We start from the raw sequence: 13809 nt of genomic DNA on the forward strand, positions 1-13809 counted from the left end.
CCCCCGCCCCTTTTCACATCAAATTAAATACTGAACTCTTAATACCGGGAATGTTCTTTCTCTGAGGGTTCTTAGCATGATGCTTTACAATACATAGCCACATGCATTTAATTCAGTACCTCCCTTTTCCCTAATGTTTCTGCAAGCTACTTGCCGTTGCTTCAGATCTGTTGTGACTGAACTGTGCTCAAGCTGTTCCCTTCCATTCAGGGAACATCAAGGTTCTGTGGTAGAAACTGTAATCCAACTGGTTTCAACAGTCATATGTGTTCCTAATGAATGGATCGTTGGGAAATTCTTGACCAGGGTTAAAACCAGAAGATTTGGCTCAGTCTGACAAGCCTGAAACAAGTGTATTAAAAGGAAACATACAGACACTGTCTTTAGTCAGTGGCTATGAAGGAGTAAAATACTTGCTTATCTGTCTTTCTTCTGACATAAATTGTGTCAAATACATACTATGCAGTGATAGGTTATGGTAAACACAATAAAAAGGCTAAACATTTTGTTATGTAATTTTCTAAAGAGTCCTTTCTGTGTGATATAAGACACAATGAGTAACTTAGACCATGTGGAGCTTCCTTTCTTGTAATTACTACAAATCTGTACATTTAGCATGTGGAGTAAAATATGGATGCATAGCTGCAACTCCTAAGTGCTTCAGTAAAAAAAAAAAAAAAGAAGGATGTTTTGCTTCTGTTTGGCCCCTTGTCATGGAAGCACCTTACAGCGTCAACAGAGCGCTTGCACGAAAAGAGTCATCAGCATTTTTTCCTTCTAGAAAGATGAAATTCCACCCCACGCTCTGCCCCAAGGGAAAAAAAGGTGTTGTTTGTTTTGCCTTGAGTGCATTACAGATGCAATATTGATGTATGTGTGAAGAACATACTAATAGCAAGCATAGATTCAGGGAAAAAATATAACTCTTCACATAACGTAAGTATTAATTCTGGGGCTTTTGAGGGCAGTATGTTCCTTATCAAGGTCTAGTTCCCAAGAAAACTGTTTTCTGGACAACTGATGGGCTGTCCTTACTGTCAGACAGGCTTAAATGCTTCTCGTGGACTGTGATGACAGAGAGTGAAGTTATCTCTTGGGTAAGTACAGAGTTCAAGTTGGCTTTGAATAACTGGACAAAGACCTTTAAATGAACTCTGTATTTAAAGAGGAACTGGTGCAGACAATGTTCATGGTGACTCATGTCGCTAAGCAGCTGGGCTGCTGCGATTTGTGCTTCTCCCCCCACCCCCATTCTGAAGATGCAGGGGTTGCTACTGCCACCTCTATTGGAAAAATTCAGAAAACAGTGAGGAGTGCCCTAAAATTTCTAAGGCTTCAAATTGGAACAAAACCAGTCAGCACTAAGACCCACAGGCTGACAACAGAGATGAATGTTATAGTGAATATAGTCCTTAAAGCTCTTTTCTTACAGCTGTTGCCTTAGAATTTCAGTGTTTTCGATCTTAGCCACCTGTTGTTTTATGAGATGCTACACATACAGGTGGGCTGGGCTCTGTTTAGGTAACTCTCAGCGGTACTTAAATGTCTTTCATCATATAACTTCTTCAGCAAAAATGAAACCATACTAACGTTAAAATTTATTATCGCTCTGTTCTATGAGTTAGATCCATTTGGATAGGACTGATTCTATTAATATAGAGAGTTATAAAAAGCATATGAACCTTCATTCCTCGGTACACAATTTCTTTTTTACTTTTTTTCCCCAACACATAAATCACTTGTTAATTATTTTTATTCAAAGTCTGAAAGGGGAGCATATAATTTAAGCGTCTGGGATGAGTTCTAGCATTCAAGTGCCTTAAATTAATTGAAATGCTGATAGGGAAGAGTTATGAAATAGATAATTTAACCTGAAATCCTTTGTAGCAACATTGATTTTTTTTTTTTTGCTGATGGCAGGAAGATGGCATTTTAGGAGCAGTGTGTAGAAAATGCCATAAAACTTGGGTTAAGGCAGCTGGTGGAGTAATTACTTCTGGTGTTTGTGCATTGGTTGTTTTTTGTTTTTTTTTTTTTAATTTTTATTTTTAGTTGCTCAATCCATTTGTAAGACAAGTGAATAGTGATACCAGTTCAAGAGAGGTTTAAAGGCTGAATGTATTTAAATGGAGGGTTAGGGTGGGGGGTGGGAATCAAGATTTTTAGGACGTTAGATTGATTTAGGACCAGCATTCTTTGGTTATCTAAAAATTGTTCTTTTACACATAAAGAAAAAAGATTAATACTACAAGGGTTATTTCTTTCATGTGAGTTCAATTGAAAAATATTATTTCAACTTAATGAATGCAAAAGAGTCCAATAGACTCATGCATCCTACTTGCTTATGTTTGGAAGAAAAATGAGTGCATTCCCCATCCAAAGAAGTATCTGGATCTGTTTCGTTTCTGTTCTTATTTCATTGAACAAAATTGTGGTTCCTTTTATCTTAGTTTTGGGGTTTTAATTATTTTATTTTTTAAAGAAAGCTCTTTCTTTTGGATTTTCCATGATTCTGGAAAAAAATGACTCTTTGATTACCAAATGATTCAAACACTAACTTGTCTTTCAGCTGGTCCCATTCTGCTGGTTTAGCTACTGTCCATAGTTCACACTGTGGCAGAGGTTTCTACTGTATCCAGAAATATACACATTTCTTTGAGTTCTCTACTGCTTATTAAAAGTTGCTTAATACCATTCTCATTATAGCAGTTTTGTAAATGTGGCAAAGCAGCTATCGCAGGCAGTAAAAGAAGATAGAAAATTAGAAAACCAAACCACAGTATGGTTATAACTGAGATTTCTCTGTAACACACATTTCTTAAACTTCAAAAAGAATAAACTCAGTTCTGCAGAAGGGGTTTACAGCTCCAAAATTGTACTCTCTAAGCAAATTGGAGTGCAACCTAAGAAAGGGTAAGGGAAGGAGGCACTTCTCTGAGCAGAGTGGGAGGACAGCGTAGCCTACATGATGTGATCAGAAGGACACGCTGCACAAACTTAGGGGCTCTCGCTGCATTCTTGCCCACCCACTTTTCCCTCCTTTACAGCAAGTCCAGTATTCATTTTAGTATCTGCTGTTCCTACAGGACACGGTAATGGCTATTATTTCGCATGCAATTTAAAATCTATCTTCACAGCCCAGATGAGTGTTAGGAGAGTGATTGCTGATGACTGGGCAGTTGACATAATCCCTTACTCCCTTTTTTACACCAGAGACTACACTCATTGACTTAAAAAGCATTTTAGGCTCCTTAAAATTCCTTCCTGGTCCTCTCAGTCTCAAGCAAGCTGTTTGAATAAAGTAAACTATGTCCACAGTATCAAAATATTTTTGTAAATGTTCCTAATCCTAATTTATTGCTTCTAAAATTGTTTCATGTTACTGTAGCTAGCTGTGTTTCTAATGGTGTAGACTGAAGTTTTTCTCTTTGAAAATGAGTGTGGCACTGTTGGGCCTTGCTTCTGCCTTAGGGGACTCTGGGAACAGTTGTTACGGCTGGCGCTTCCCTGCTCCCGCCCCACCGCTTACTAAGCGATAGAAGTAAATGCGTGTTATAAGTGGGCACAAAAACATGCCGTGAGCCATCACCACCTGAGCTCAGGGGTGTAGGCAGACCCTGTAGCCACCTGCGGTTTCCGGTGTTGCTCTCTTAAGTCCTGATGTCAAGAGAAAGGCAGACTGCAAAGGCAGGCCCAGCAGCAGCATCTAAAGTTACCCCGGGCAGTGTCTATATATTCCAGTTTATACATAGCGTGCAGCCCTTCCCTGATGTTTTCCGATTACTGGAAGTCTAAGTACAGTTAAGCCCATGGGCTCCCCGTTAGGCGTATGAGCAGCTTTCTCCTGGTGAACCCGCAGGGATAGCAGACATACCACTGTCCTATTCTGAGACGGACAGTTGTGTTTCTTCACCTGTTACGCAGCTTTTCTTTTTTCTCTTCCTCCCATTGTCCTCTTCCTTTCTTCTCTCCCTCTCGCTAGATGCCGTGGTCACTTCTTTATGTGTATCATCTACATTTTAACAAAGTAAGTTGCCCACGTGAAATTGTAGTTAGGTAGCATTACCAGCAAACAAATACTGCCAGTCAGACAAATCAGTAACAGTCCCGTTACTGCACTTGATGCTGCTCCCTTAGGATAAAGTAGAAGTGAAATGTGGTACAATTTACATTAATCTGTTCTCATCTGATCATCAAGGTACCTGAGAAGATGCATGTGCATGAGAAATTGCAAGAGGGAAGATTACTTATATATAATATATACTACATTAAGTAGTATATATTATACTTATTATAAAAAAAGGTTAGATGCTTATGTGGGAGTGTCCTAGGGGTTTTATAAGGTAAAATAAATAGATCTTTTCCTTTTCTGCCAGTAACATGAGAACAGGGAGACCAGTAAACTAACAGCAATTATTAAGAAGTACCGTTTCAGACTAGCCTTTGATTCATATGCTGTGGCTGGATTAAAAATAGGTCTGCATGATTTTATGACCATTAACTTCTAACTAGGTAAATTGAAATGAGAGGAAAGTCCTTACACTCTTTAGGTGAAAACTGATCTCCTGCTAGGGTTGGGAACACGTTTTCTCTGCCGCATGCAGTGTTATGCGACTGCTCAGTTACATTATAGGGAATTTTCACTTTCTTTTCCAGGAGTAATTACTAGCCTGTCCTGAAGCAGGATATTGGACTTGATGACAAATGGTCTGTCCTGGATTGGTAAACCCTGTGTGCTAGTGTAGCAGCCAAGAGACCATATGTTATTGTGTTGCTGAACTAAAGAAATAAAAGTGTTTTCTATTTAATAAACATAGATAGAGCCCCAGCCTCCACTGAGGAAGGCAGGAGGGAGGGAGAAGGAAGAAGGGAAACCTGACCAGGCATGTAATGCTGCTGTACCATCAGAGCGTGCTTGAGGGGAAGGGGTGCTGTCTGCATTGCCCTGGGTGAATCTTCACATGCTAAAAATGCCCTTTAGGAATTTTTTTGTTGTTCCTTTCTAAAATATCCTTTTGAATATTGTTAGGAAATTGCATAGCCAGTAGTTTTCACATTGCTGACTGGAGCCATAGCTACATTCCAGGCTATAAGGATTGTGCATAAAGAAAAAAATTACCTTTTGGGATACTAGAATAAATATTTAAAATACTGCTTGAAAAACAATGGTAAAAACATGATTATGGGTTCACAGAAGCTGAAACAGATACACTGACCACTGTGAACAGTGTGAGTAGAGGTGGAAATTTTATATTAGATTAGAAAGAATGCTTTACAACCTTGGCTGTTGATGTGAACACTGAGCTCCCCTAACGTTTTTGGTTTGCTACAAAATATTGATCCGTACAGTAGGAACATGCGATTTATTATGGTCGCTGTAATTCTCAAGAGTTTAGAGAGAAGTACTAGGAAAAAGTTGGTAAGGCATTTCATTCTTCAAAATCTGGAGAGTGTAGCAGCCTATGATGTAGGATACATACTGAGCTGGTACACTGTCTGGGGGCAATGGGCTGCCCCTTTATGAAAGGAGATGTGCTTTGGAAAGTATGGTGTCCAGTGCAGTAGGACCCTGAACTCTGACAGCCATTGCCATGTAGTGTTGTACCATAGGTACGTCATAATGATAACTTGTACGGGTGTTCCTTGGGAGGGGATTGGGGATGGACACAAAGAATAGGAGTACTAGTGTGCAGCAGAATACGAATACTCTGTCTTCGTACCATTTTTGTTACATGTATTATTATTTCAATTCATAACTTGTGCAGGATACTAAAGAAATCTGTGGTCCACACATGAAGTCAGTAGCAGAAAGACAGACTGGAAGTGAAACAGTAAAAGAAGATGTTTCATCTAGGTGTTATCCATTTTCTAATCCTTGAAAAATAACCTTTCCAACTGACTTCTTAATTTGTGGAAAATCTTTTCTACCCATATGTTTTATATGGCTACGGGAGAATCTGTAGTCAAACAGGAAAAAGGGAAGCATAACATAGTAACCCTGAGCAATGGAAACTCATGGAGACTTATTCCCCATGGAACTTCTTCCTTTGGTTTTTAAGATGAAGGCAAAGGTATGTAAATGGACTGGGGCATTATTTGCGAGCTGCTTCGCATGTGTTAGTATGTTTTTTCTGACCTCTCCAGTTTTCCCAAGTTCATCTTTGTCTTTCATATCAACAGTACTATTACCATATATCAAATTTCATGTACTTTTTTTGTTTTGTATCTCTCTTCTACTCCTAACGTGCCACTTTTAAACCCAAAATTAATCCTTATTTAAAGAGAGCTAAACACATTTCTTATTCTGACTGGCATTGGGAATACCTGCTATTCTTTGATACAAAGAAGGTAAGTGTGGGTAGCTTCTAAGAAATTTGGCAAGTCGGCCTATTAAAAGGAGGTGTTTGGGAAACGATATTCTTTTGTTCTTACCTCTACTTTTGATCTGCAGGATTATAGTGTCTCTTTCTATAAGATTCTTAGTGAAGTGCTTGAAATAATATGTCAATAGAAGTTATACCAGAATAAATTTGTTCATAGCACAGGCTATCTAGAACTGAATTCTGTGGTTGCTCTATTCATCAAAATACTTACTTGCATGCTTTATCTGTATCAGTAGTTTAAGATATGCTTAAATAACTACAGCGTTGCTTCTGAATATAGAATTGTTTTGGTTTAGAGCCTAAGTGCATTTACCAATGTATCTAGCTTACAATTTCTCATTCTTGTGAAAAAGTTAATGCCCTTCTTCCCCACAAGGCAGAAGTTACCTTCAGAAACTACAGGATATTCACGTGCTTAAGATAGAGGTCCTTAAGATATGTTTTCAGTGATATTCAGTTTATCAATTGGCAGTGACATAAGCTTCTGACACAAAGGAGTGTTTTGGGGAGAAGGAGGAAGAGATGCATTTCTTCGGAGTTGTTTTTGCTCTAAGTGCTTTGACTCTAGTTCGCCAGGCAACAAAAGCTACTACACAAAATGTACATGTCTCAGCTTCACTTGGTGCCTCAAAATTTCAGCAGATCCACAGAAAATGGAAATACGGTTTTCTGGTAGACTGGAGAGTGGTGATGCAATGGCTAATTTCTCCAAATTAAACCACCAGAGCATCCTTTTCTTTTTGTGAAAAGCATTCCAACGTTTGAAGACTAGAATTTGGGGGTTTGAACTCTGTCTTGTTTTTCCCTTTCACTTGCAGTGTTACATATTTGTGATCAAAGTGGGTGACAGTGAATGAAGGGGAAGAAAATTGAAATTTAAGGCTTAAACTTTTTTTTTTAATACATCCTAAATAACAAGGTAGAAATACAGAGAGAGTTGTGCGGTTGTGTTAGAACCCTTAGGCTGTTACTAATCAGTATGAGGAAAGATTAAACAGAGAGAACCATGGCAACCATCTAACATTTGTGAATGAATCTATGTTTCCATAAGGCAGTTCTTAATGTACAGTACTGCATATTCTAAAATAGATGTATTCAAAGTAGGTTGGCGCAGAAACTGCAATCCATATTTGGTGAATGTCAGTTAGAAATGTTCTCTGTTTATACCTTGAGTATCTTTATTTCATGGAAAATGTAGACATGGCAGGATACTTGGGGTTTTTATGCTCATTTGCAGTGTTGGCTGGAAGTGATGTCTATTGCTGGAAGTGATGTTTGTGTATAATTAAACATCATTTTCTGAGTACAAAAACCTGACCTCGTCAGTTATTTATTTGGATTATATCTGGGTATGCTATTTCTTTCCAGTGACTGTTAAAACACAGTTATGTGTAAGATCAGCAGATACAGGTACTGCTATGGAAATTTATTTCATGTCAAATCATTGCTGTTCCATCATCTCTACTTTTTTTTTTTTTTAATGTTAAAACATCAAGCATGACAGACATTGTTGAACATAACTCTCTTTCTATTGTTGGATAATTTGTAATGATAACCAAAGGAGTTTCCTCTTACAGTGGAAGGCACTGCTGAGTCCTCCTAAAAAGAATGAATGCTAGGGGGGAATTGTCGATGATGTAAGCCTCAGGAACTGAAGTCAAATGATTTGGGGTAACTTTTTGCAGAACTTCCTTTTGGAAAGACAAAATCTAGAGAGACTCTTCTAAATATTTAAAATTTTCTGTCAGATAGTCTTCTAAAAACAGTTTTCTTCCAGCATTCTGTCTTTAATGTCACTCAAAGAAGCCCCAGTCAAATGTTTCTGATAATGTTGAGCAAAATCATCTTTCTTGAACTTTCACCCTGCATGGAGTATTTGCTGGTGCTGCCACAGGGTGACCATTTCATTGTGATGTGTCTTGTATCTTTGTGCCTTGGTCTTTGAGGAAAACTTACTTTAGTCTCAGTGAGAGGGGCAGTATTGGTAAATAGAAAAGAAGAAAGTTCTCCACCTGTTGAATGAATGGTGCAGTACATTCTTCTTTTTACAACTGTTGCTACATCTGTAGGTTTTGTAGTTTGCCTGAAATCCTCTTTTATTTCTCTAATCCAGCATGTGTCTCTCTCCTCTTCTGCCTTCTTCCTTCTCAGGTTCCTCCCACTTCCCCCTTGCTCTTTGCCATAGGCTTTGCGTTCCCCTTGTCCTGTTGTGTGTTTTTGCTGGAGACTTTACAGCACGTTGCCCTGTGGAGAATAACAAGGCTAGTTAAACAAATTGAGTCTACCATTAGGTAACATGATAGAGTGCCTCTGTTATGCTCCAGTGTTCCCTTTTCCACCCAGATAAACATGAATCTGCCCATCAGAGCATTAGTGGAGAGCTGGATTGACTGGAGGAGGCCTCCAGAATTTATTGCAAGTGTGGCAGACGAGCTTTGAAAAAAATGTCTTCAAGCTAAATGTTTGGCCTTACTTTCCTCTGTATGTAAATGTAGTGGTAATTTCACAAAAAGCAATGTGATTACTTACAGCTGTGATTTAAGTGATCTAAGAGGTGAAGACTATGTAAGGTGTTGCCAATACCCTTAACAGTTTTGTCTATACAAATACACAGTTAAGTCAAATGATGAAAACCCAAGATTTTGTTCCATAGGAAATTTACATAGTTCAGTAGCAAAAATGAAAATTATTTCAAATGGAGGTGGAAGAGGGAGAGAAAATTTTCCTTTAGAATGATGATGTTAAAATTTTGTTTAGAAAAAAATCCAAATGCTGTTTTGATTATGACAGTTTTTAGTAATTTCCAATGTTTCCAAAATCGAGGCTGTCTGAAGATAAACCGTCTAAGTTCTATTCAATAAAAGTTTGTCTGGTGAACTGCTAGGGGACCTTGAATGCTTTTGCTCTGCAGCTGAGGTAGGTATTTTGGTGTGCTGTGCCGGCACCAGGAAAACCTTGGAATTCCACATGCTTTAAAACAAGTTGAAAGAAAAACTACAGCATCCTACAGGACACTGTCAAAAAAAAAAGAGACAGGGATGGTTATCAACGTCCTATTTCTTAATTTAAAAAATAAATACATAAACTGAATCAGATTCTTATCAAAGGGGCAAGGAGAAATATGTTTCACCTTTTGCAAGCTGTTTTAATGGGTGTGCTAGATTTTTGTCCAACACGCATCTGTATAGAGATGGAAAGGTCCAACATCGCTGACCTGACAAAGTGTTTTACCTCATGGGTTTCTGCTTCTTACATTCATTGATATATTTGTGGAATTCCGAAGGCAGAGGGAAGCCACAAAAAGGTCACAAAACTGCAAGCCAAGGTAAACAAGCTCTCAGAATATGCTTAGCAAATGACAGTGTAAACCACAGAAAAAGTATAGAAAGGAGAGGAAAACCTATTCCCTTGGAAAATACATTTGCTGGCTAGAAAGACATTGAAGTTTAGAGCCATTTACATTGGTTCCTTGCTGTTTTCCAATAAATTCTCTTTGTTCAGGTTGATAATTCAATCCACGGTCCTAGGCACCCAGGCCATAGGGAAGAGGAATACATGTTCTGCAACAGGTACAAGGGAAGGCATTTTGGGCATCATGACTAAAGGCAAAAGCCCCTTCCGTAACTGGAAAGGAGACTGGACTACCTCTTTGTCATAAATTTTACTTAGTAATATTTGAATAATGTATTGCACATAAATACAGCACCAGAGCATTTCTTTATTCATTGTCAAAGAGGGTTATGTTTTCTCCTTTGTACACTGCACAGAAAAGAAGGATTTTTTTTGTTTGGTTCAGCATGCATTTTAATTTTTTTTTAATTTTTTTTTTTTTTTACTCCATTGCAGATGGAAAATAGCTTCTCAGTTCTTGGTTATTTATCCTAGTTTACTTGCATTTCAAGTACAGGCTTCTCTTGATGGAGAAATAATTTTGGATGGCTATGCTATTGTCCCTGCTGCTCTTTAGCCCTGTGACGTGAAGCTGCAGAATTATGTAGCACAATCTTGTAAATGTTAAAGCATCTGAACCACTTTGTTTTGTTACTTTTCACAGCACATTCAGACTTCAGTCCAGATGTGCAATGCGAGGAATTTTAGTTGCACAGAAGATTCTTTTGGCAGGCTCTTGCAGCACATTCAGCCTAGATAACTGACAGGAATAAAGTTACTGGCTAAAAATGGCATTATGTCCAGGAAACATGTGAGGGACTTTTTTCTGTTGATGTAGACAGAATTTCTAAAGATTCTACTTGCTGATGGTGTAATATCTATATTGTGCAGGGAGCTCCACCTACATCTGTGTTCAGCAGTAAAAAACCAATACTTGTATCTCATATATTTGCCTTTGAAAACAGATTTTTCTCTACAGCATCGGACTTTTTTGTTGGAACATAAAAGAACCGGAATCCTCTCTAGGTCCTGCGGGATACATTGCAGAAAGGGAATAATAATTGCAAACCGTGCTGTATGTACCATACCATGCTGCGAGGAGAAAGTTATATGCCTTATACAATAGGTTTTACTAAATCCCTTAAATAGCGATGCTGGTAATTGTGCACACTTCAGTGCAGTACTAGTGAGAGCTACGTAATGACTAAAGGGTTTCCAGATTGATTACTCGGAAACAAGTGGATTTATGATGATCAGAATGTTATTAGGGTGGGGGAAGGGTGATTGAGAAACCTCTCAGTGAAGGTAATGCTGACAACACACAGAAAAATCAGAAATTATTTTGATTACGAATGACAGCTTGTTTACAAATAGCAAATACAAAGATCAAGGAGAAAAGAATTGAATAGAGAAGCAGCACCCTGACAAACAGAATTGCCTGGATCGGTCATGTATAGCAGAAAGCTGAAATTTATTTGGGTTTTTCGGGATACTTTTTTCCCCTCTATTTTACCTCTGAACTAATGGAATTAATTAGTATTTATTTTAAGGGACTAGGATTTAAACTGTGGAATTGAGTTTCGCTTTTACTTCAGGGATACCAGGAGACCAAAGGGTGCAAGAGAAAGTACTCTGTAAGTTACGCAGAAGCACTAATACCTATACTATGCCCAACCCCCAAACATCTTAAGTCAATAAACATGATTGATTTATTCGCTTTACAAATCTGAAAAGTAGATGATTACTTCACATTCTTAACTAAAAAAATAAAAAAGGTTACTTTAGAAACTTCATAAGCTGATCTGAAAAAAAGTAAAATTCAGTGCTCAAAATCAATTTGATAAATGTGTTGGGCCCTGAAGTCTTAGTACACGTTGCCTTTGTAATAATTTGTATACCTGATCATAAAGTAAAAACACTCGTGGATCAGTTAAAGGAATTGGGGGGGGGTGTAAAATGATAAAGTAATTAGTATCATACCTTCAAGAAAGATTTAAAACTGTGGTACATGGCAGTAATGGATTTTGAACACAGTTAATGAGCTTATTCATTGCATTCATTTTTAATTAAGTGGAAAAAATACTGGTCCTTTAAATGGAGATAATAAATGTGCAAGTCAGTCTTGCACAAACATGCAACACAAGAATTTATTGCCTGCTGTCTAACTAGGGAACTGGGAATCGTTATAAAGATTAGCTTTACTGAAAAAAAATCCAGAAAAAACTTTAGCACAAAATGTTTATGAGGTAATAATTTTCACATTAAAAATTGCTTGGCATATTTGGTGGAATGTATGTGCGTGTTTTTTAAAATGTAAGTATTTGCTATCATCAGAGGTAGGACTGTTTGTACGCTTGAAAAGGATGCAGTGCTATTTACCAGTTTAGGTTTACGTGAGACAAATTTAGTATATGACTATACACGTAAGAGAATAGAAAACATCAGACATCTTGAAACTTCCTCAGAAGTGTGTTATGCTTGTGCTTGGAATACAAGTAGTGGTTTGAGAGCGAAACGATGACTCGGGAGGCTGCAGCTGTGAACTTGCAAGCGCGCGCCGCGCTGTAACCGATGGGCGCTCGCCCTCCCCAAGCCCTGGGCCGTGCTGCTGCTGGGGCTCGGGGGGTTCAAGCTGCAGCGGGGGAAACCCGGCCGAAATGCTCAGTGTTTATTCTCTCAGTGGGCAGCTGGGGAGCTGACATGAAACAGGCTAAAGCACTGAAACCAGACGTACCTTCTAGAGCAGTGGCTTTCAAGGTTTTTATGACTTGGGAACCCCCTAAACATTTTTCCAGTGGAAGCAAGGGCCTTTGTGCAGCGTACTGAAGCTTACTGATGACAATTGACTGGCGTTTTTTAGTTACCTTCCACGGATCTATTTGAAACTGTTTGCAGATCCCCTGGGATATCCAGACCACAAGTTACAAACCAATGAAACTAAATTAAAGTTAGTATGCTTCGTTCTCTCAAAGCTCCCAACCCATGTCTCGTCAATAGTGCCAAAATACTGCTAATTCTGATACGTAGTGTGGCCTTTCTGATACCAGTATGTCCAGGTCTTTGCTCAACAAATGTCTCGTTGGGACAGACACGAACTCAAAATGTGCTTCCAAGTTCCGCCATGGCACCTTAACCTTTGGGAGCTTATTCACCACTGGTTTTACAAGAGGGCAAGTGTTCCCCACCAAAAAGCCCCTGAACTTTCACTGGGGACATGCAGGATACTGCTAATGATATTGCAGTGCCCGTTGCTGTGCCACACTTAGGCAATTTCAATCTTTTTTTCTCTGACTTTATTCTGCCCCATCCCACACGTTGTGATTGCTTTCCGTAAAAGGAACAAACAAAACCATACTCATGGGTCTTTTCAAAATGCTAGCTCTGCTTTTATTTTTTTAACCTCACTGCATGATTTTATTATGTATTTAAGCCAGTAGCAACTTGGAAGCTAAGTTTAAAATATCTGGCTTTGGTAGCATACTTTTAGCATTAAAACAAAACAAAAAAAAAATTGCAAACTGCAGAGTCAGTTTATTGACTAAAGCAGGAAGTTTATAGGAATTTTATCAGTAAATAAACATTTGATTTTCTTTTCTGTTCAGGTATGACTTTGTAGAAGTTGAAGAGCCTAGTGATGGCACTGTTTTAGGGCGCTGGTGTGGTTCCAGTAGTGTGCCAAGCAGACAAATCTCCAAAGGAAACCAGATCAGAATAAGATTTGTGTCTGATGAATATTTTCCTTCTGAACCTGGATTCTGCATCCATTATACACTTCTTATGCCAGTAAGTAACATGTTTCAGATTGGAACATTTCAGGAAAACAAAAATCTTTGAAGTGGTAGCTCAAAAGAATCTTTTACTAGCTTAGGATTAATTACTGTTTATTTCTTAATAATAATAATAATAATAAGCAATCTGTCTTCCAGAACTGTACATTTTGTTTCTGTTTTTTAACTGAGTGTTCTTGTGGTTCGTCTTGGATGGGTTTGGACTGGGAAGTTGTGGGCTCAGTTGTTTGTGTGGAAACTTCAATAAA

General features: G+C 38.4%; 1 protein-coding gene across 1 annotated transcript in view; it reads left to right on the forward strand.

Moving 5' to 3' along the window:
- Positions 1 to 13556, forward strand: part of LOC104628474 (platelet-derived growth factor C-like) — a gene marked incomplete at both ends in the record, with an annotated part of 18524 nt that extends 4968 nt beyond the window's left edge. Inside the window, one exon of the mRNA XM_010297073.1 lies at positions 13376 to 13556. Within this exon, the coding sequence (XP_010295375.1) occupies positions 13376 to 13556 (181 nt within the window). The remainder of the gene's footprint in view (positions 1 to 13375) is intronic.
- Between the last annotated feature and the right edge of the window lie 253 nt (positions 13557 to 13809).

Source organism: Phaethon lepturus, unplaced genomic scaffold (genome assembly GCF_000687285.1).
Source record: "Phaethon lepturus isolate BGI_N335 unplaced genomic scaffold, ASM68728v1 scaffold491, whole genome shotgun sequence".
NCBI lineage: Eukaryota > Metazoa > Chordata > Aves > Phaethontiformes > Phaethontidae > Phaethon > Phaethon lepturus.